Source organism: Mustelus asterias, chromosome 7 (genome assembly GCF_964213995.1).
Source record: "Mustelus asterias chromosome 7, sMusAst1.hap1.1, whole genome shotgun sequence".
NCBI classification, from domain to species: domain Eukaryota; kingdom Metazoa; phylum Chordata; class Chondrichthyes; order Carcharhiniformes; family Triakidae; genus Mustelus; species Mustelus asterias.
This window is the reverse complement of record NC_135807.1, coordinates 40,799,449-40,822,166: the sequence shown is the minus strand read 5'-3', so window position 1 is coordinate 40,822,166 and position 22,718 is coordinate 40,799,449. Positions and strand designations below refer to the sequence as shown.

At 44.8% G+C, this 22,718-nt stretch overlaps 1 protein-coding gene across 1 annotated transcript in view; it reads left to right on the top strand.

The window, feature by feature from the left end:
- The window catches only part of slc35d4 (solute carrier family 35 member D4), a 151,831-nt gene that overhangs the window by 37,028 nt on the left and 92,085 nt on the right, over nucleotides 1–22,718 (top strand). Inside the window, exon 9 of the mRNA XM_078215930.1 lies at nucleotides 20,767–20,812. Coding sequence (XP_078072056.1) covers nucleotides 20,767–20,812 — 46 coding nt within the window. The remainder of the gene's footprint in view (nucleotides 1–20,766; nucleotides 20,813–22,718) is intronic.

Sequence of the window (22,718 nt, the reverse complement as noted above, 5' to 3'; positions counted from 1 at the left end):
AGACCATTGTCCGCAGCAAACTACCCAGCCTTCAGGAGAACAGTGACCACGACACCACACAACCCTGCCACAGCAACCTCTGCAAGACGTGCCGGATCATCGACGCGGATGCCATCATCTCACGTGAGAACACCATCCACCAGGTACACGGTACATACTCTTGCAACTCGGCCAACGTTGTCTACCTGATACGCTGCAGGAAAGGATGTCCCGAGGCATGGTACATTGGGGAAACTATGCAGACTCTGCGACAACGGATGAATGAACACCGCTCGACAATCACCAGGCAAGACTGTTCTCTTCCTGTTGGGGAGCACTTCAGCGGTCACGGGCATTCGGCCTCTGATATTCGGGTAAGCGTTCTCCAAGGCGGCCTTCATGACACACGACAGCGCAGAGTCCCTGAGCAGAAACTGATAGCCAAGTTCCCCACACACACGAGGACGGCCTCAACCCGGATATTGGGTTCATGTCACACTATTTGTAACCCCCACAGATTGCCTGGACCTGCAGAGTTTCACTGGCTGTCTTGTCTGGAGACATTACACATCTTTTTAGCCTGTCTTGATGCTCTCTCCATTCACGTTGTTTGTATCTTAAAGATTTGATTAGCTGTAAGTATTCGCATTCCAACCATTATTCATGTAAATTGGGGCGGCACGGTAGCACAGTGGTTAGCACTGCTGCTTCACAGCTCCAGGGACCTGGATTTGATTCCCGGCTTGAGTCAGTGTCTGTGTGGAGCTTGCACATTCTCCTCGTTTCTGCGTGGGTTTCCTCCAGGTACTGCGGTTTCCTCCCACAGTCCAAAGATGTGCGGGTTAGGTTGATTGGCCATGCTAAAAATTGCCCTTAGTGTCCTGAGATGCGTAGGTTGGAGGGATTAGTGGGTAAATATGTAGGGATATGGGGGTAGGGCCTGGGTGGGATTGTGGTCGGTGCAGACTCGATGGGCCGAATGGCCTCTTTCTGTACTGTAGGGTTTCTATGATTTCTATGATAAATTGAGTCTGTGTCTTTATATGCCCTGTTTGTGAACAGAATTCCCACTGACCTGAAGTAGGGGCTTGGAGCTCCGAAAGCTTGTGTGGCTTTTGCTACCAAATAAACCTGTTGGACTTTAAACTGGTGTTGTTAAACTTCTTACTTGGTTACAGAAGACAGAGGGCGGTAGTGGAAGGGTCTTTTTCCGGCTGGATGCCTGTGACTAGTGGTGTTCCGCAGGGGTCTGTATTGGGACCTCTGCTATTCGTGATTTATATAAACGATCTGGAAGAAGGTGTAACTGGGGTGATCAGTAAGTTTGCGGACGACACGAAAATGGCTGGACTTGCAGATAGTGAGGAACATTGTCAGAGACTACAGAAGGATATAGATAGGCTGGAAATTTGGGCAAAGAAATGGCAGATGGAGTTCAATCCAGATAAATGCGAAATTATGCATTTTGGTAGAACTAACGTAGGGGGGAGCTATACGATAAATGGCAGAACCATAAAGGGTGTAGATATGCAGAGGGACCTGGGTGTGCAAGTCCACAGATCCTTGAAGGTGACGTCACAGGTGGAGAAGGTAGTGAATAAGGCATATGGCATGCTTGCCTTTATAGGACGGGGCATAGAGTATAAAAGTTGGGGTCTGATGTTGCAGTTGTATAGAACGTTGGTTCAGCCGCATTTGGAATACTGCGCCCAGTTCTGGTCGCCACACTACCAGAAGGACGTGAAGGCTTTAGAGAGAGTGCAGAGGAGGTTTACCAGGATGTTGCCTGGTATGGAAGGGCTTAGTTATGAAGAAAAATTGGGTAAACTGGGGTCGTTCTCACTGGAAAGACGGAGGATGAGGGGTGACCTAATAGAGGTGTATAAAATTATGAAAGGCATAGATAGGGTGAACGGTGGGAAGCTTTTTCCCAGGTCGGTGGTGACGTTCACGAGGGGTCATACGTTCAAGGTGAGTGGGGGGGGGGGGGGGGCGAGGTTTAACACGGATATCAGAAGGACGTATTTTACACAGAGGGTGGTGGGGGCCTGGAATGCGCTGCCGGGCAAGGTGGTGGAGGCGGACACACTGGGAACGTTTAAGACTTATCTAGATAGCCACATGAACGGAGTGGGAATGGAGGGATACAAAAGAATGGTCTAGTTTGGACCAGGGAGCGGCGCGGGCTTGGAGGGCCGAAGGGCCTGTTCCTGTGCTGTTTTGTTCTTTGTTCTTATAGCGATGAGGACCATCAGAGGATACAGAAGGATATAGATCAGTTGGAGACTTGGGCAGAGAGATGGCAGATGGAGTTTAATCCGGACAAATGTGAGGTAATGCATTTTGGAAGGTCTAATACAGATAGGAAATATACAGTAAATGGCAGAACCCTTGAGTATTGATAGGCAAAGGGATCTGGGTATACAGGTACACAGGTCACTGAAAGTGGCAATGCAGGTGGAGTAGATAGTCAAGAAGGCATATGGCATGCTTGCCTTCATAGGCCGGGGTATTGAGTTTAAAAATTGGCAAGTCATGTTGCAGCTTTATAGAACCTTAGTTAGGCTGCACTTGTAATATAGTGTTCAATTCTGGTCGCCACACTACCAGAAGAATGTGGAGGCTTTGGAGAGAGTACAGAAAAGATTTACCAGGATGTTGCCTGGTATGGAGGGCATTAACTGTGAGGAGAGGTTGGAGAAACTTGGTTTGTTCTCACTGGAACGACGGAGGTTGAGGGGCGATCTGAAAGAAGTCTACAAGATTATGAGAGGCATGGACAGAGTGGATAGTCAAAGCTTTTTCCCAGGGTGAAAGAGTCAATTACAAGGGAGCACAGGTTTAAGGTGCGAGGGGCAAGGTTTAAAGGAGATGTACGAGGCAGATTTTTTACACCGAGTATTGGGTGCCTGGAACTCGTTACCAGGAGAGGTAGTGGAAGCAGATACGGTAGTGACTTTTAAGGGGCGTCTTGGACAAATACATGAATAGGATGGGAATAGAGGGATATGGTCCCCGGAAGGGTAGGGGGCTTTAGTTCAGTCGGGCAGCATGGTCGGTGCAGGCTTGGAGGGCCCAAAGGGCCTGTTCCTGTGCTGTAATTTTCTTTGTTCAATGGAGAGCTGGGCTGTCCTAGCTAACTAATGACAAAATTAAATATCAGGCTGCGTCACGTCACACAGCACTCACTCATGTTGGCTGGATGTCAGCAATCTCTGAAATGTGACGACCTGCATAATATTGACTTAGAGCTGCCAAGTTAAGGGTTAACATTTAATGTTTTGTCGCTAATCTCCCAAAGGTCCTACGAACATCTCTCAGACAGTTACACGCTCTCAGGAAGCACGCTCCCAGGGGAGGCTGGCACAGTGGTATTGTCGCTTGACTAGTAATCCAGAGACCCAGGGTAATGTTCCAGGGATCCAGGTTTGAATCCCACCGTGACAGACGGTGGAATTTTTAAAAAACTCAAAATATCTAGAATTAAAAGTCTAACGACCATGAAACCATTGTCGATTGTCATTAAAAGAAAACCCATCCAGTTCACTAACGTCCTTCAGAGAAGGAGACCTGCCGTCCGTACCTGCTTCTACAGAGACTCTGGGACAGTTCCTACAGATTGGAGGGTAGCTAATGTAACCCCACTATTGAAAAAGGGATTTAGAGAAAAGCAGGGAATTATAGTCCAGACAGCCTGATGTGGGTGATGGGGAAAATTTTAGAGTCAAATCAAAGTGATGTTACGGGAATGGGGCCTGGGTGGAATTGTTGTCGGTACAGACTCAATAGGCCGAATAGCAGCCTCCTGCACTGTTGGGATTCTATAATTTTATAGCAGAGCACTTGGTAAACAGTGATAGAATCAGACAGAGCCAGCATAAATTTACGAAAGGGCAATCATGCTTGACAAATCTGGAATTCTTCAAGGATATAAATACTGAAGCTGATGAGGGGGAACCAATGGATGTGGTTTATCTGGACTTTCAGGAGGCTTTCAAAGTCTAACCTAAGAGTTTAGCGTGTAAAATTAATGCACATGGGATTGGGGGTAGTGTATTGAGATGGACAGAAAACTGGTTGGCAGACAGGAAGTGAAGAATAGGAATAAACGGGCCTTTTTCCAAATGGCAAGCAGTGACTAGTGAGGTACCGCAGAGATTGTACTAGGACCCCAGCTTTGCACAATATATATTAATGATTTAGGTGAGGGGACTAAATGCAATATCTCTAAATTTGCAGATGATACAAAGTTGGGTGGGAGGGTGAACTGTGAGGAGGATACAGAGGTGCTTCAGTGTGATTTGGGGATGGAGTAGTCATCACCTTAGTCCTCCCGTGTCTCTTCTCTGCAGCAAACTGTTGTGCGTGGCACAGCGGAACCACTATCATTCTGGAAAGCATTCTGAAGGGTGTCCCCAGATATATCCTGGCATTTGAATGGTATCTTCAACAAACTTGCCCAGTGACCACTCTTGTACTTGTAGGCTTATGGTTATACCTTTTCTGGGTGTCATTGGTACAGCTGCTGTCAGGAGTCATCAGCCATGTCCTCGTCTCCAAAGCCCATCCGCTGACTCCACTCAGAGTTGTGGATGTTTGTGATGTGGGATGAAGACATCATATTGGCTTCCTGGGAATATTGCACAGACATGCATGATGATCTCTTGATGTTGCAGATCGGCTGAACATTTTTTTTAATTCTTAGGGTTTGGGTGGTACTGACAAGGCCAGCACTTGTTGGCCCATCCTGAATTTAAAAACAAATCTGGAATTAGAAGTCTAATGATGAGCCCAAAACCATTGTCGATTGTTGTAAAGATCCATCTGGTTCACTCATTGTCCTTAAAGGGATGGAAATCTGCCATCCTTCCCTGGTCTGGCCTACATGTGACTAGATACACAGCAATGTGGTTGACTCTTAACTGCCCCATCAAGGGCAATTAGGGATTGGCAATAAATGCTGACCCAGCTGGTGAGGCCCACATCCCATTTATTAAAAAAATTAATCACCCTTGAACTGAGTGGCTTGCTAGGCCATGTCAGAGGCAACCACATTACTGTAGGTCTGCAGTCATATGTAGGCCAGACCAGATGAGGATAGCAGATTTCTTTTCCTAAAAGACATTGGTAAACCAGATGGGTTTTTAACAATAATAGTAGTTTCATGGTCACCGTTACTGAGACTAGCTTTCAATCCCACATTTTATTTAATTCACTTTAAATTCCATCAGCTGCATTGGTGGAATTTGAATCTCTGTCCCCAGAGCATTTGCCTGGGCCTGTGCATTATTTGTCCAGTGACATTCCCATAACAACACTGTCTCCCCATGAACATTGATGGATCAGCTGATGAATGTTGCTGATTAATCTGAGGGCAGCTAGATTGCTGCATGCTGTATTAATGACTCCCAATACCGATGGGAATCCAGCCAGAGCAGCTAATCCTCTCATTCCGACTCGCCTCAACAGTAGCAAGTATGGAACTGGCCACCTGAGAGATATGCTATTGTTCAGCAGATCCACAAAAGGAGCAAAGCAAAGAAATTCAGGGCTTTTGTGTCTTTGACCGCCATTGACAATGTATGTGCATCTGAGGTCTTCCAGAAAGCTGCAAATGTCAGTGACCACCTGACAGGAATGTCCAGACCACCTGACAGGAATGTCCAGACCACCTGACAGGAATGTCCAAACCACCTGAACTCTGCTGTTCTTTCATATCCAGAAATAACCTGGCAGCCTATATACACGGGGTTAGGAGTACCACCTTCAGTGACCTGGATCTCCTCTGTTCATCCGGTTTGTCCTGTGGTGTTGCAGATGATTGAGGAGCAGGTTGCTGTTGATGATGCGCCTCCTTCATCAGAGGCCTAAGGTAGAGCTGCATAAATGGTTACCATGTTGGTGTGAAGAGTGACAACTGGGAAGATCACGTCAACACAAGAATCTTCAAGATAGCAAAAAATAACAATCAAGGTATTGGAAATTCCCTCCAAAGCAATGAAAGCACGGTCCCAGAATAAAGTTGGGAAGTTTTATTGCAGCTGTACAGGATCTTGGTGAAATCACATCAGGAGTACTGTATACAGATTTAGTCTCCTATTTTAAAAAACATCAAACAGTTCAGAAAGGATTCACTCTACTCATCCCTAGAATGAAGGGATTATCTTATGAAGAAAGGTTGGGCCTATATCCATTGGAGTTTAAAAGAATGAGAGGTGACCTTATTGAAATATACGATTCTGAGGGGATATGGTAGGTTGGATACCTGATGTGGGAGACTAGAACTCGGGCATGGTTTGAGTATAAGTGGTTTCCCTCTTTCCTGAGATAAGGTGAACTACTTTCTATTGAGGGTTGTGAATATGTTGAATTCTTGGAGGTTGGGTCATTGAATTTATTTAAGGCTAAGTTAGATAGAATTATGATCGACAAGAGAGTTTGTTTTTTAAATTCATGGAATGTGGGTGCCTTTGGCTGGCCAGCATTTATTGCCCATTCTTAAATGCCCTCAAGAAGGTGGTGGTGGTGGGCTGAATTCTTGAACCGCTGCAGTCCTTGTGCTGTAAGTATATCCACAGTTTTATTAGGGAAGGAATTCCAAGATTTGACCCAGCAACAGTGAAGGAATGGCGATATATTTCCGAGTTAGAATGGTGAGTGACTTGGAGTGGAACTCCAGGTGGTGGTGTTCCCAGGCATCTGCTGCTTTTGTCCTCTAGATGGGAGTGGTCGTGGGTTTGGACAGTGTTGCCTAAGGAACCTTGGTGAGTCCCTGGACGGCATCTTGTAGATTGCACACACGGCTGCCACTGTCCGTTGGTGGTAGGAGGAGGCAAGTGTTATAGGGTCAAACAGGAAAGTGGAATTGAGACCACAACAGGTCAGCATGATCTTATTGAATGGCAGAACAGGCTCGAAGGGCTAAATGGCCGACTGCTCCTCCTCAGTCCTGAGAGGATCAGGAAGTGTAAACTAGAATATTTACTTCAGTATCAAATCATGTACAGAAATAAGGAAAGATGGGATTGAGAGAGAGAGCCATAAGAGATAAATGTTCAAAGTTACTTTTTAATTTTAACAATAAGAAACCTGAAGAATGGGACTCCATGCATATGGAAGTGAATTGTCAGTACGATTGGCAAGAATAAAGACTATTTTACTGTTTAAAAATTCACTTGAAGGGGCAACCCCTAGCCTTTTCTGGGTATCTACTCAGTAAGTACCACAAATCCATTCTCTTCCTTGTATGTGAATGCTGAATTTTTTTGACCAGGTACTAGATTGATTAAACTTTAGAGGAATAGGACAACTTGGACAGCGTCTTCCTAATTTGCAGATTTAACTGTGGAACAATGGAAGCTTCTGTCTGATCTACTCTTTAAAAACGACAAGTGCTGAGAGCTTCACCATTATTCTTAAAGACAAAATCCAAGTCACAATCTTCATTGTTTGCTAGTCTTAATTTAGACACTTGAAGCAACTTCATGAACACCCAAGTCTGCATGACTAAGTTAATCTTGTTTTTGATAGAGTAATCATGGCAGAAATATTTCATTGTATGTCATTAAAAAATACATCAGAAATTACATTGCGATACGTCATTGTTATGAGAGTTCCTACGACCCTCGCGCAGCGGTGCAGAGGCAGTTCTGTAGAATTGAGACGCACTTCACACTGAGTCTGTAGATAGAGTTTGCATCAGGTAAATAGGGCAAGTTGTGCAAAGTGGAATTGAAGGTTGTGGCGTGCTGTTTACTGAAGTTTCCAGTATTTTGGACCAGTTTGATGCAGTGGTCACAAATGAAAACACTTAAATTTCCTTGCATAAATCTACTACAGCTCATTCTTGGATGGTAACCTGTAACATTTACTGATCAAAGCATTTTGCGCTGTGCTTTTTCCAGAGTTCTCCCTTGAACCGATTCTAGTTGCCCATTTGACAAGTGGCTGTGCCAAATGTTTCATCATTTCCACCAACTCTAAATATTAGGAAAATAAATAATTCTCTGAAGATTCCAATCGGGGTATGTTCCATCTGTTAAAGATGATCTGGGAATCCTATTTAAAATTCTCTCCTCTGTTACTCTTTTTCTGGATTTGTCCTCAGTCAGACTGAGTTATGTGAGGTCAACCACATGCCAAGTCTAAATGTTTCAGGGGCCTAGTCCACCAGTCAGTGTTTACCGACAAAAGAACCGGCATGGGCCCGGCCACTTCTCTCCGAGTATCACTTCTAACTCTTCGACCTCAATGCAGCCGTAAAAGGAACAAGGAGGTATAGTGGCAGCCTGAATGAGGTGCGAATGGAAGATGAATGCTATCTTGCACCTGACTGGAACAAGAGAGCATTGCTAGGTTCAATTTTATTGGACTCAAAATGTTAACTCTTTCCCTCTCCACAGAGGCTGCCAGACCTGCTGAGTTTTCCCAATATTTTCTGTTTTATATTTCAGATTTCCATTCCCTCATTTTAGTTATCCTATGTGGCTCAAGATAATCCAGTTTATTGCTCTTGAGGGTCTGATTTTTCAATTTAATCCCTAGTTGCTCATATTCCCTCAGCAGAATCTCTTCCCTAGTGCTATCTATGCCTTCAATACTTGTGTCGACCATAGCCATTGGATCTACCCTCTCCCACTGTATGTTTCCCTCCAATCTGACGAAGGAGCTGCGCTCCGAAAGCTAGTGGCGTTTGCTACCAAATAAACCTGTTGGACTTTAACCTGGTGTTTTTAGACTCCTTACTGTGTTTACCCCAGTCCAACGCCAGCATTTCCACATCATGTTTCCCTCCAATCCAGAGCAGGTGTCCCAAACCCTGAGACCAGGCAGACAGCAAAGCCTTCTGGGCCCTCGCTCTCCGCTACAGAGAATTGTTTCTATTCCACTGACAACACTGTCCCCTACTGCCACGACATTCCTATCTACTTCCCTCAGTTGCATGGCCTCCTGTACCATGGTGCCAGAGTCAGTTTGCTCACCCACCCTGCAGTTCCCACTTTCATCCCATACAAGCGGAATCAGTTGAACAATTACAAAGGCTGAGTTCCTCCACTTCTACTTTTTGAGGTCCTCATACCTGCCTCGTTTGCAGGTACTGTCTCTGACCAAATCAGAAGACTCTATCCTAAGAGGTGTGGTTGCCTCTTTTGTATTGTGTTTCCCGGTAACTTTCTCTCTGTCAAGGACCGCGATTCTACCATCCCGCTGCACAACTTTTTTAGCGCAGTGGGCCGGGTGATTCTTGCGTCGGCCGATTCACGGGGTTCGCGTGAGTGTTCATGATCCGCTTGCATCTCCCAGCGCCGGATTTCCGGCGACGTCTGCTCCGTGCCGGAAATTGGCAGAGAGGCACCAAGACCATTTAAATGGTCATTTAAATATAATTTCAACACAATTAAAGGGCCCAGGACTGAATATTCAGGGCCCACTAGCATCACCCACCCCGCCCTGTAATCCACTCCAGCCGGGATTGCAGTAGCTCTCCACTTTCAGGGAGCTAGCAGCCCGACCCCACTGTAATGAAAAAGGGGCTCCCCAGAGGGTTGGGCGCTGGGTGTTGCCCCCTGGCACTGCCAGTGGCAGGGTATAGGGGGCAGTTGGTGGGGGGTCCAGCAGCCACTCTGTACAGGGATTGGTGGGGGAAGCAGGGAGGCCAGCGAATGGGATGAGCTGGGGTGTCAGCCAGGAGAACAGTCACCCTGCTGGGAGGTTACTGTCAGGGGTGGGGAATCGGTGGCGGAGGGGGGGGTGGGGGCGATGTCGGGGCTGGGCCCAGGAATGGTCGGGGTCGGGGGGGGGGTGGGGGGCCGGAGGGCCAGCAATGCAGGGGTCCTGGAGCTAGCCAGCAATTAGGAGGCCATGAGTGCAGGGCCATTGTGCATGTGCCGATCTCGGCACTGACTGATTGGCGCGTGCGCAGAGGCCCACTCAGTGTGCTGATTTCAGCCTCTCCAGTGGGAATAGGCCCCGCCACCTGCAATTTAATATTCATGCTGAATATCAGAGGGCACAGAGTGTGACAGATTCTTCTCTGAACTCCCATTGAAAAATCCAGCGTGATTTACACCAGTTTTCACGAATTCGACATTTAGAAATGTTTGGGGAGAATTCCGCCCATGATGTCTGCAATTCAGCCTCCAGCTTCTCAAGTTGAGACACTACAGGTGTGTTTGCCCTGAATTGCATTGTCTGGTCATGCCTACGTTCCACAGTCACAACACATCACCGCCTCTGCTGTCTGTGATTTTATGTTCTTAACCTTTGGAAAAGTGATGGATTTCAACAAAACAAACAGACCAGGTTTCATTTTGTTCCCATTATAAAGCTATTAATTGTGAAATATAAAATTACTTAAACACAAATATATAAATTCTTATTCAGAAAATGAATTGAGAGGAAGTATGCCCTTGCCTCTTGATGCACTGTCAATGTTGTGGCTTTATTATTTGTATTTCTCTCGGCAGGTTTATATGTATTTATTTTTGCCCCTCCTTAAAGAAATGTTCTATCACAAGCCGAATCCTAACCTTGGGGAACACTGTGTTTATGATAATCCAACGCCTGCCATCCTGTGGTTTCTTTCTAAACACGATTGGCAATTCAGTGTTGATTAGAAATTGTCAGCTTATATCAAGCCTTTGCAACCACAAGAGGAGACGTCCATCCTATTGCCCTGGGCTTGCCTTGGGCAAGGTACCATCGGCGAATGGCACTTGTTGAGTCCTCTGAAAGAACACAGATTTTTTTTTTATTAATGGTGGAATAGAATGCTCGTATGTTTTCCTAATGAACAGTTCTTGCACTTTTAAATCCATCCTCTACCCTCAGTAACTCGACAGCAGCTTGGAACGTGGAGGCAGGCTGTGAGCTCTTCAACAACAACTCTCACTTCTATAACACATCAGCAAAAGGTCACAGATCACTTCACGGAAGCATAAGTCAGAAAAAAATCAAAGGCTGTCCTCTGCATTAGGCAGCAGGGGCTACACCAAAGTGAAGAACAAGCCTTTTTTTTCTTCCTGGGAGAAGCAAGTAATAGAAAAATAGAAGCAAGCCCTTTGAGCCTGCACTGCCATTCATTTTGATCATGGCTGATCATAATCCATATCCTGATCCCGCCTTCTGCCCCGCCCCCCCACCCTCCCTGCCCATATTTTTTAATGGAAATTCTCATTGCTTATAACAAAGTCAAAAGTAACCAAAGTCGAGTTTCCCCCACATTATGTTTCATCAGCACCTTCAAAGAAATCTTCAAGTTTCAAACTCTTTTTCGTCAAGTCTCCCGCCAATTTCCTTTTATTGTCTCGCCTTTAATGTGCAGCCCAAGTGCTGAGCTGCAAAATTCCTTCTGCTCGGTGGGAATCCTTACTCAATTTGGAAAACGAGGTTTTGGGTCTTTTATCACCTGATGATGATGTCATGCAATTTTACTGCTGGTTGAACTGCGTTGCATTAATACCTCGGGTTAAACACGCCACATGTTGTGATGCCGAGCTGAAGAAACAGGGAAGCCTCTAGCTTTAAATCCTGTCAATGATCTCAGCCAAGATGACCGAAGAGCCCCGTAGTTGGCTTCGGCACCGAAAGTTGGAAAAGATTTGCCCGTTGTTGGACAGTGATCTCTGCCAAAAGCTCAGAAAGGAAGGCTTTCATGGAATCATAGAAACCCTACAGTGCAGAAGGAGGCCATACAGCCCATCAAATCTGAACCAACAACAATCCCACCCAGGCCCTGCCCCCCCGTAACCCCGTGTATTTACCCTGCTAATCCCTTTAACCTACACATCCCAGGACATTAAGGGGCAATTTAGCACAGCCAATGCACCTAACCTACACATCTTTGAACAGTGGGAGGAAACCGGAGCACCTGGAGAAAACCCACACAAACGGGAAGAATGCACAGACTCTGCACAAACATTGACCCAAGCCAGGAATCAAACCCAGGAGCTGTGAGGCAGCAGTACTAACCACTGTGCCGCCCCTCAATTGTACTCGATGACCTTTTCAGACAACAGTGTTATTTGTGACGTGGGAAAAGTAGCAGCCAGCACAGCAAGATGACCAAAATAGCAATGTGATGATGATTCAATAACCTGTTTTAAGATGTTGGTTGAGGAATAAATATTGGCCAGGACACGGGAAAGTACTCCCATGCTGTACTTGGAAATATTGCCATGGAATCTTTTTCATCCACCAGAAAATTTGTATGCATGTGGCCGTGATCAGATTATCTGTTAGCATTTGTTGTCTTGATAAGAAAAATTGTCACTTGGGTCTGCAAATCATGTTTCATCAGCACCTTCAAAGAAACCTTCAAATTCCAGACACTTATTCAATGTACGCAATTTTTCAATGCCCAGGCTCTGACACCAATTCCCTTTTATTGCTTCAAGGTTAATATAGAGCCAAAGTTCTGAGCTGCACAATTTCTATTGCTTGGTAAGAGTCATTATTCAAAAGCTGCTCTTTGTAGAGCTGTCATGAGTTAGTGCAGAAGGGAAGGGGAAAAAAATCTTCATTGGCAATTGAAAGCTCAAAGTAACTCTTGTCTAATTGCAAGCAAAATCTGTTTTATTATACTCTGCAAGCCTGGCCGGAATGATGCATTTGTTTTCTGCAGCTACTTGCTGGTGGCTCGACAATCTACCATGATCTTTTTAGATAAACTGGATTAGCCCTGGAGATTGGCCAACTAAGGTGTATCCACGTGTTCGATAGATGTTAAACTCGGTGTGTTCCTTTACATGCAGAGCTGCTTCTGAAGATCACTTTTTTTGATTTAACAAGTGAACACCTTGATTTTAAAATAAAATTAATAGCAAATCCAACCAACAAAGTGACTGGCCTGGTGTTGGGTCCATTCATTTGTGTGAAGAGATGAGAGGACAGCAGTGGTACGAGTTTAAAATGGTTTTCTTTTATTGAACAGAACTTTAAAAAATTAACATAAGAGAAGCAAAAAAAAAAGCAAACTTGGAAACTGGCTTCTAAGCCAGTCCCTCTAATCTAAGAACTGAACTTGAACACAAAATGAACACACATACTCTGTCAAAAATATATTTCAACCCTTATCTTGTTATTGCAAGTGTTTTTCGCATGCTGTCTCCGTCTAGAAAAACAATCCTTGCAGCTGCTGTTGTTTGCCTGCATTGTGTACCTTTCAGGAATGCAGTCAATTTTTAGCTAACCCATCATGCCCTCCGACCCTACATGCAGTCAAGTCAGCCACAACTGTTCACCTTAGCAGAGTTAGTTGACCCCTACAGTCTAGCATTTAAATGTAATTGTGCATAGGCAGAAACATCTTACAGTGAAGTCTTTGCATGGACTGAAGCAAACGGGGCTAAGCGTATATAGGATCCCTCACCTGGCTTGCGACCAGTTGTTAAACAGGGTCCCAGTGAAATCTGATAAATGCACAGCCATTTTGCCAAGATATGTGACAGACTGGATCAGGTTCACAACAAATTCGAGAAGAAAAAACTTTTTAATTTTTTTGCACTATAGCCTTGTAATGGTTCATTCTGGATTTCAATCCAAACAACGTTTGGTAGGGAGGGGAATGAGGTTGTGAGGGGGAAAGAAAAGAGCTGTAGTAGAATTCACACCTTTGAGGCTGTCGGGATGTACTGTTGTTCCCATGTGTTGTAAGGTGAGGACGACGGAGACAGTTTGTAAGGATGGAATAATTAAGCAAGGCTTGGTCGCGATTCAAGATCGATTTAATGTTTGTATCAGAATACCATTTTTTCAAGAAAGTCAGACTGCTTGTGAGAGAGAAGTCAGGCTTTGTGGTCATTGCCTCTGAAGAGACTTTTTTCCCAGTGTGTAAATAAAGAATAGGCTTAGTTTTGCTTTATGATTGTGCTGGCTCCATTATAATTGGTAAAGGCAATACAGAGACCTTGAAGTCAGCGCACAGCAAGGAGAGAAATTATTGTATTTACTTTTCAGTAGCAAAACCAACCTGATTTTCTTTTGAGTGCTGTTCAGCAAGTACACCAAATGTCTGTACAGGCAGGAGAAACTGGCTTGTACAATATTTTGAAATTTTGTGTAACTTAAGGTATAAATAACACAGGTTTTTGGAAGCAGTAAGTAATTTATCCTTGTGTAGGAAGGTACAGAACTAAAATACAATTCAGGAACGTCCTCCTTTGCTGCCACTATCCACCTTGACTGTCTTCCTGTCTGAACTGCATACATTTGACTGCATTGCCCCGAGCTGCCAATCCGTACATAGTGGCACTGCTGCCTCACAACACCAGGGACCTGGGTTCGATTCCCGACTTGGCTCACTGTCTGCGTGGAGTCTGCATGTTCTCCCCGTGTCTGCGTGGAATTCCTCCGGATGCTCCGGTTTCTTCCCACATTCCAAAGACTTGCTAGTTAGGTGGATTGGCCATGCTAAATTCTCCCCCAGTGTACCCGAACAGGTGCCAGAGTGTGGCGACTAAAGGATTTTCACAGTAACTTCATTGCAGTGTTAATGTAAGCCTACTTGTGACACTAACAAATTTTTTTAAAACATTGAATTGATTTGTTGATCTTCCCTCTTGATTTGAGTCCATGCTCCCCGTACTCTCTGATCATGTTAAATATTATGAGAATTAATTTATTCACAGTACTCAGAATTTTCAAAACCTCAAGTCTTTTTTTAGGGTGAGGTATTGCCAAATTCTTTGCTGTATCCTCATGGCTTATACTTATACTTAAGTTTGTTCATTCGTGTCACAAGTAGACTTACATTAACACTGCAATGAAGTTACTGTGAAAATCCTTTGTCGCCACCACTGGCGTCCACTGAGGGAGAATTTAGTATGACCAATGCACCTAACCAGCACATCTTTTTAGACTGTGGAAGGAAACCAGAGCACCCAGAAGAAACGCATGCAGACGCGGAGAGAACATGCAGACTCCGCACAGACAGCGACCCAAGCTGGGAATCGAACCTGGGTCCCTGGCGCTGTACCATGGAGCGCAGTTTAGTTCCATTCCCCTCTCTTGTCCAAAGCCATGATATGTCCATGTATCACAGTGATGACTATTTTCCGTGGTATCTTGGAGGAGCATGAACCATTGCTCCATAGAAGTTCACCTTTACACCCAGGATGACATGTTCCACCGCTCTGCTTAATCACTCAAACATCATTTCAGCTTTTTTTCTTAAACTGCCTACTTTATATCCCTTCTGCTTATTCTCCTTCAATTTCAGTGTCTTGAATTTACCAATATTCAAAAATATCTGCCACTTTGTCAGCCAAGTAATCAGTAAGGATAGGTAATGACACCTCCTCCACGATTATCCTCAACATCAGAGCCCAAAGAAGTAGGGGAGATCCTAAATGAATACTTTGCGTCGGTATTCACAAAGGAGAGGGATGTGTTGACTGGGAGTGTCTCGGAGGGGAGTGTTGACCCGTTAGAGAAAATCTCCATTACAAGGGAGGAAGTGTTAGGTTTTTTAGAGAATATAAAGACTGACAAATCCCCAGGGCCTGATGGAATCTATCCAAGGTTGCTCAGGGAGACGAGAGATGAAATAGCTGGGCCTCTGACGTAAATCTTTGTCTCATCACTGGACACAGGTGAGGTCCCAGAGGATTGGAGGATAGCTAATGAGGTCCCGTTATTTTAGAAGGGTAGGAAGGATAACCCGGGAAATTATCGGCCGGTAAGCTTGACGTCCGTGGTAGGGAAGTTGTTGGAGAGGATTCTTAGAGATGGGATGTATGCGTGTTTAGAAAGGAATAAACTCGTTAACGATAGTCAGCATGGTTTTGTGAGAGGGAGGTCATGCCCCACTAACCTGGTGGAGTTTTTTGAACAAGTGACTAGAATGGTTGACGAGGGAAGGGCCGTGGATGTCGTCTATATGGACTTTAGTAAAGCGTTTGACAAAGTCCCTCATGGTAGGTTGGTGCAAAAGGTTGGATCTCATGGGATAAAGGGGGAGGTGGCTAGATGGGTGGAGAACTGGCTTGGTCACAGAAGACAGAGGGTGGTCGTGGAAGGGTCTTTTTCCGGCTGGATGCCTGTGACTAGTGGTGTTCCGCAGGGCTCTGTATTGGGACCTCTGTTTGTGATTTATATAAACGATCTGGAAGAAGGTGTAACTGGGGTGATCAGTAAGTTTGTGGACGACACGAAAATGGCTGGACTTGCAGATAATGAGGAACATTGTCAGAGGCTACAGAAGGATATAGATAGGCTGGAAATTTGGGCAAAGAAATGGCAGATGGAGTTCAATCCAGATAAATGCGAAGTGATGCATTTTGGTAGAACTAACATAGGGGGGAGCTGTACGATAAATGGCAGGACCATAAAGGGTGTAGATACGCAGAGGGACCTGGGTGCGCAAGTCCACAGATCCTTGAAGGTGACGTCACAGGTGGAGAAGGCACATGGCATGCTTGCCTTTATAGGACAGGGCATAGAGTATAAAAGTTGGGGTGTGATGTTGCAGTTGTATAGAACGTTGGTTCGGCCGCATTTGGAATACTGTGCCCAGTTCGGGTCGCCACTCTACCAGAAGGACGTGGAGGCTTTAGAGAGAGTGCAGAGGAGGTTTACCAGGATGTTGCCTGGTATGGAAGGGCTTAGTTATGAGGAGAGATTGGGTAAACTGGGGTTGTTCTCACTGGAAAGACGGAGGATGAGGGGTGACCTAATGGAGGTGTCTAAAATTATGAAAGGCATAGATAGGGTGAACGGTGGGAAGCTTTTTCCCAGGTCGGTGGTGACGTTCACGAGGGGTCATAGGTTCAAGGTGAGGGGCGGGGGGCGAGGTTTAACACGGATATCAGAAGGACGTATTTTACACAGAGGGTGGTGGAGGCCTGGCATGCGCTGCCGGGCAAGGTGGTGGAGCCGGACACACTGGGAACGTTTAAGACTTATCTAGATAGCCACATGAACGGAGTAGGAATGGAGGGATACAAAAGAATGATCTAGTTTGGACCAGGGAGCGGCACGGGCTTGGAGGGCCGAAGGGCCTGTTCTTGTGCTGTATTGTTCTTTATCAGTGGCCCGCAAGACTGTGTCCTCAGCCCTTACTCCTTATACACTTATGACTGTGTGGCCAGATTTCACTCCATCTCGATTTTCAAGTTTGCCGATGATACCACTGTAGTGGCTCGGATCTCAAACAATCACGAAATGGAGTACAGGAAAGAGATAGAGAATCTGGTGAAATGGTGCGATGACAATAATTTGATTTATTATTGTCACATATGTTAGGATACAGTGAAAAGGATTGTTTTTTGCGTGCTATACAGATAAAGCATAGTTTCGTATCTTTATCCTGATGGAAGAAGGTGGAAAATGATATAGCTGGGGTGTGTGGTGTCATTAATTATGCTGGCTGCTTTTCCGAGGCAGCGGGAAGTGTAGACAGTGTCAATGGATGGGAGGCTGGTTTGCGTGATGGACGGGGCGACATTCATGGCCCTTTGTAGTTTCTTGCGATCTTGGACAGAGCAGGAACGATACCAAGTTGTGATACAACCAGAAAGAATGCTTTCTATGGTGCATCTGTAAAAGTTGGTGAGAGTCGTAGCTGACATGCCAAATTTCCTTAGTCTTCTGAGAAAGTAGAGGCTTTGATGGGCTTTCTTAACTATAGTGTCAGCATGGGGGGGACCAGGACAGGTTGTTGGTGATCTGGACACCGAGAAACTTGAAGCTTTCGACCATTACTACTTCGTCCTCGTTGATGTAGACGGGGGGCAGGTTCTCCACTACACTTCCTGAAGTCGATGACTATCATCTTCGTTTTGTTGACATTGAGGGAGAGATTGCCGTCACCCCAATTCACCAGATGCTCTTATCTCTTTCCTGTACTCTGTCTCGTTATTATTTGAGAGTCGACCCACTACGGTGGTGTCATTGGCAAACTTGAAAGTCGAGTTGGAGAGGAATTTGGCCACACAGTCATTATGTACAAGGAGTATAGTAAGGGACTGATGACACAGCCTTGGGCACCAGTGTTGAGGATGGTCATCCTTACTGATTGTGGTCTGTGGGTTAGGAAGCTCAGGATCCAGTTATAGAGGGTGGAGCCAAATCCCAGGCCCCGGAGCTTTAGATGATTTTTGTAGGAATAATGGTGTTGAAGGCTGAGCTGTAGTCAATAAATAGGAGTCTGACATAGATGTCCTTGTTATCTAGGTGTTCCAGGGTTGAGTGCAGGGCCAGGGAGATGACGTCTGCTGTGGTAGGCAAACTGTAGTGGATCTGGGAGGCCGGAATTCATTCGTGCCATGACTAACCTTTCAAAGCACTTCATAATGATGGATGTCAGAGCCACCAGACGATAGTCATTAAGGCACGCTGCTTGGCTTTTATTTGGTACTGGAATGATGGTCATCTTCTTGAAATAGATAGGAACCTCAGATTATTATAAGGAGAGGTTGAAGATGTCAGCGAATATCCCTGCCAGCTGCTGCTCCCCGCCGTCTGGTCTGCACAGGATCTGCGTGCTCGTCCGGGTACCCATCCGGGCCAGTCGCTTTCCGTGGGTTGACCTCCGAGAAAGCTGCTCTGACATCTGCAATGGTGACCTCAGATACAGGTTCAGCCGAGGCTTCCAGGCTGGAGGGTGTGCTCTCTCTGACCTCTTGCTCAAAAGGGGCGTAGAATGCATTGAGCTCATCATGGAGGGGTGCGTTGGTGCTGATGATTTTACATGCTTTCATCTTGTAGCCTGTTATGTCTTGCAGACCTTGCCATAGTCATAGCCATAATCTCTCCCTCAATGTCAGAAAAACATGGGAGATAGTCATTGACTTCAGGAAACGTAGTGGAGAACATGCTACTGTTTGCATCAACGGTTGAAGTGGAAATGGTCGAGAGCTTCATGTTTCTAGGGGTTCAGGTCACCAACAACCTGTCTTAGTCCCTCCATGCCGATGCTATGGTTAAGAAAGTCCACCAACGCCTCTACTTTCTCAGGTGGCTAAGGAAATTCAGTGTATGCACTACAACTCTCACCAATTTTTACAGGTGCACTATAGAAAGCATCCTTTCCGGATGTAGCACAGTTTGGTATGGCTCCTGCTCTGTCCAAGACTGCAAAAAACTACGAAAAAATCCATCATACAAACCAGTCTCCCATCCATTGACTCCATCTATACTTCCCGCTACCTTGGAAAAGCAGCCAGCATAATCAAGGACCCCACGCACCCCGGGCATTCTCTTCCACCACCTTCCGTCAGGGAAAAAATTTAAAAGTCTGAGACACATACCAACCAACTCGAGAACAGCTTCTTTCCTGCTGCCATCAGATTTTTGAATGGACCTATCATATATTATGCTGATTTTTCTCTGCACCCTGGCTTTGACTGCAACCTATATTCTGCACCCTCTCCTTTCCTTCTCCCCTATGTACTCTATGAACGGTACATTTTGTCTGTATAGTGCGCAAGAGACTTTTCACTGTATCCCATACATGTGACAAAATCAAATCAAATCCGTTAAACTATGTAGATGTCATCTCTTTGGTCACTTTCCTGTTTTTTGCAACATTGACCTCACCCTGTTTAGCAAAATTAAGTAAGAGTTTTAACAACACCAGGTTAAAGTCCAACAGGATTATTTGGTAGCAAATACCATTAGCTTTCGGAGCGCTGCTCCTCCAGGAGCAGCGCTCTGAAAGCTAATGGTATTTGCTACCAAATGAACCTGTTGGACTTTAACCTGGTGCTGTTAAAACTCTTACTGTGTCCACCCTAGTCCAACGCCGGCATCTCCACATCATAGCAAAATTAAGCCATTTTATTTGTTTCCCAATTTTGAAATCATTTATGTACATTGTAGAGAGAGAAAAAAGGTGGAATATCGATTAGGAATCAGACCCTAGCAAATGTTCCCCAAACAAATCCCGGTGGAACACACAGTTTGTGCCCCTTGCCCCAATGCTGTTTGCAAACCAGAGAGAACTACTAAGTCTTGGTCAGTGCCACATCAGCAATACTTGTACACATTGACTATCTCGGGAGCGAAGATCTTAGTTTACAATACTTGTTTAACACCCATTATGGACATGATCGAAAGATACTATGTAAAGGGACAGTCTGGGATTTATGCAGTATCCATCATATCTCTCAGCTCTTCAAAGCACTTAGCATACAATTGCTTAAAGATCTATCACAGCCGATGAGGCAAAATGTTGATCAGGATCCCTCGGGGAAACTTTTTATTTTCAAATTGTGCTCTGGAATCTTGATCATGAAATCTGAAGGACAGAAGCACTGATGAAGCGCTCCCTCAGTGCTGCACAGTATTTCAATTTAGATTATCTGTTTGGGCGTGAGGCACATTAGAACTGTATTTGGTTGTTTAACTGAAAGTTCATCTGTGAACATGGTATACATGTTATATTTGAAATAATTAGTGGTTTCCTAGTCTTTAATGATGATGTGAAGATTGCGGCGTTGGACTGGGGTGGGCACAGTAAGAAGTCTCGCAACACCAGGTTAAGGTCCAACAGATTTATTTGGAATCACGAGCAGCACTCCGAAAGCTCATGATTTCAAATAAACCTGTTAGACTTTAACCTGACATTGTGAGACTGCTTATTCTACTTTTTAATGTCAGCAGTTTATTAAAATTGTCAGCATGGATGCATTAATTTTTAATTTGACTTGAATGCACTGCTACTATTTGTAATATGATAAAGACACGGCAGTATAAAGCTTTATTTACCAGCAAAACTCAAATTGCAATTTTTCTCAAATGTGTGCAGTTTTTAATGAGTGCAGCTTACTGTCCATCTTCTCTTTGCAGGTGGATACAAAGTATTTCAGAGATTATCAAAATCTTATTCATTAAAGTAAGTTTATTCAGACTATTCATAGAACCCCTACAGTGCAGAAGGAGGCCATTCGGCCCATCGCGTCTGCACCGACTCTCCAACCGTGCATCTTACCCAGGCCCACCTCTTGCTTTATCCCCGTAACCCCACACGCTTATCCCGCTAATCCCCCTAACCTGCACATCTTTGGACACTAAGAGGCAATTTACCATAGCCAATCTTTGGACTGTGGGAGGAAACCGGAGCACCCGGAGGAAACCCACGTAGACATTGGGTGGAAACTTCACACAATCACCCAAGGCTGGAATTGCACCTGGGTTCCTGGCACTATGAGGCAGCAGCGCTAACCATTGTGCTACCATGCCGCCCTATATTGTCCACACGCATCCGATAAACATTTCAATTTTTATCCCCTAGTACATCAACATTCAGGACCCTGGCAAACAACAGGAATCATATTAATTAGGACACATAACAATTGTATCCCTTCAAATCCTATTACTCAGCATTTATATGGCTGCTTATCATATTAATGTCTTCAATCCTTTCAATGAATTGCTTTTGAAGGGTAAGTTTTGTTTATGCAGAAAGGGTTTTGATGAAGATTTTTTTAAAAAAGCTTTAATTAATCATGAGTGACAAGATATTTATGAAATGCAGTTCATTGTAAACCGTTGGTGCACTTATTCAATCTCAGCATTGAGTTCTCATTCAGTATAACATTGTCCTCTTCAGTAACTCCTATTATTTAGAGGATTGAAGAGTATTCCATTGATCATGTCTAATGTTGCGTCATTCAGTCATGGGAGTGTCACTTGCCCATCCCTAATTTCCCTTGAGAAGGTGGTGATGAGCTGCTTTCTTGAACTCCTGCAGTCCTGTGGTGAAGGTATTCTTAGTTCTATTATGGTAGGATAGGGAATTCTGTGATTTTGATCCCGTGATAACAAAGGAGCGGCAGTATTTTTGCCAGTCAAGATGGTGTGAAGCTTAGAGGGAATTGTACACATTTGTGATGCACTTGCTGCCCTTGACCTCTACAGAGGCATAGGGTATGGGTTTGAGAAGGTGTTGACAGACTCTTTGCTGCAGTGCATCTTGTAGAATGGTGTACACTGCAGTCATAATGTGCCAGTGGAGGGAGTGAATGTTTAAGGTGATGGATGGTGCCAATTAACTGAACTGCTTTGTCCTGGATGGCGTCGAGTTTCTCGTGTTGGAGCTGCACTCATCCAGGCATGTGGAGAATATTCCATCACACTCCTGGCTTGTGCCTTGCAGATGGTGGACAGACTTTGGGGAGTCTGAAGGTTAGTAAAGTTCCCAGTCCCTGAAATGTGCTTCATAAGATCATAAGAAATAGGAACAGGAGTAGGCTATTTGGCACATCAAGTCTACAATAATAATTCACAAAATAGTCCAGGCATTAACTCCACTTTCCTGCCAGTCCACCCTTAACCCTCGGCTCACTAGTTAATCAAAAATCTGTCTAATTCAGCCTTGAATGTATTCTATGACCAAGCCTCCACTGTTCTTTGTAAAAAAAAAGAGTGTTCCAGGGTTTGAAAACCCTCTAGGAGAAGAAATTCCTCCTTGTTTCAATTTTAAAATAAAAGTTCTCCCAATTAAGACAATGTCTCCTCGTTCTAGTCTCTCCCACAAGTGGAAACATCATCTTAGCAGCTACTTTGTGAAGCCCCCTCAGAATCTTCTATCATTCAATAAGATCATACCTCATTCTTCTAAACTCCAATGAGTACAGGGCCAACCCGCTCAACCTTTCCTCATGAGATAACCCCTTCATCCCAAGGAGAACAAAACTGTTCTAGTGGCAATCTCGCCTATACCATCAACTGTTGTAGAAACAATTGCTATTTCTATATTTCATTCCCCTTGCAATAAAGCCTAACATCCCATTTTCTGT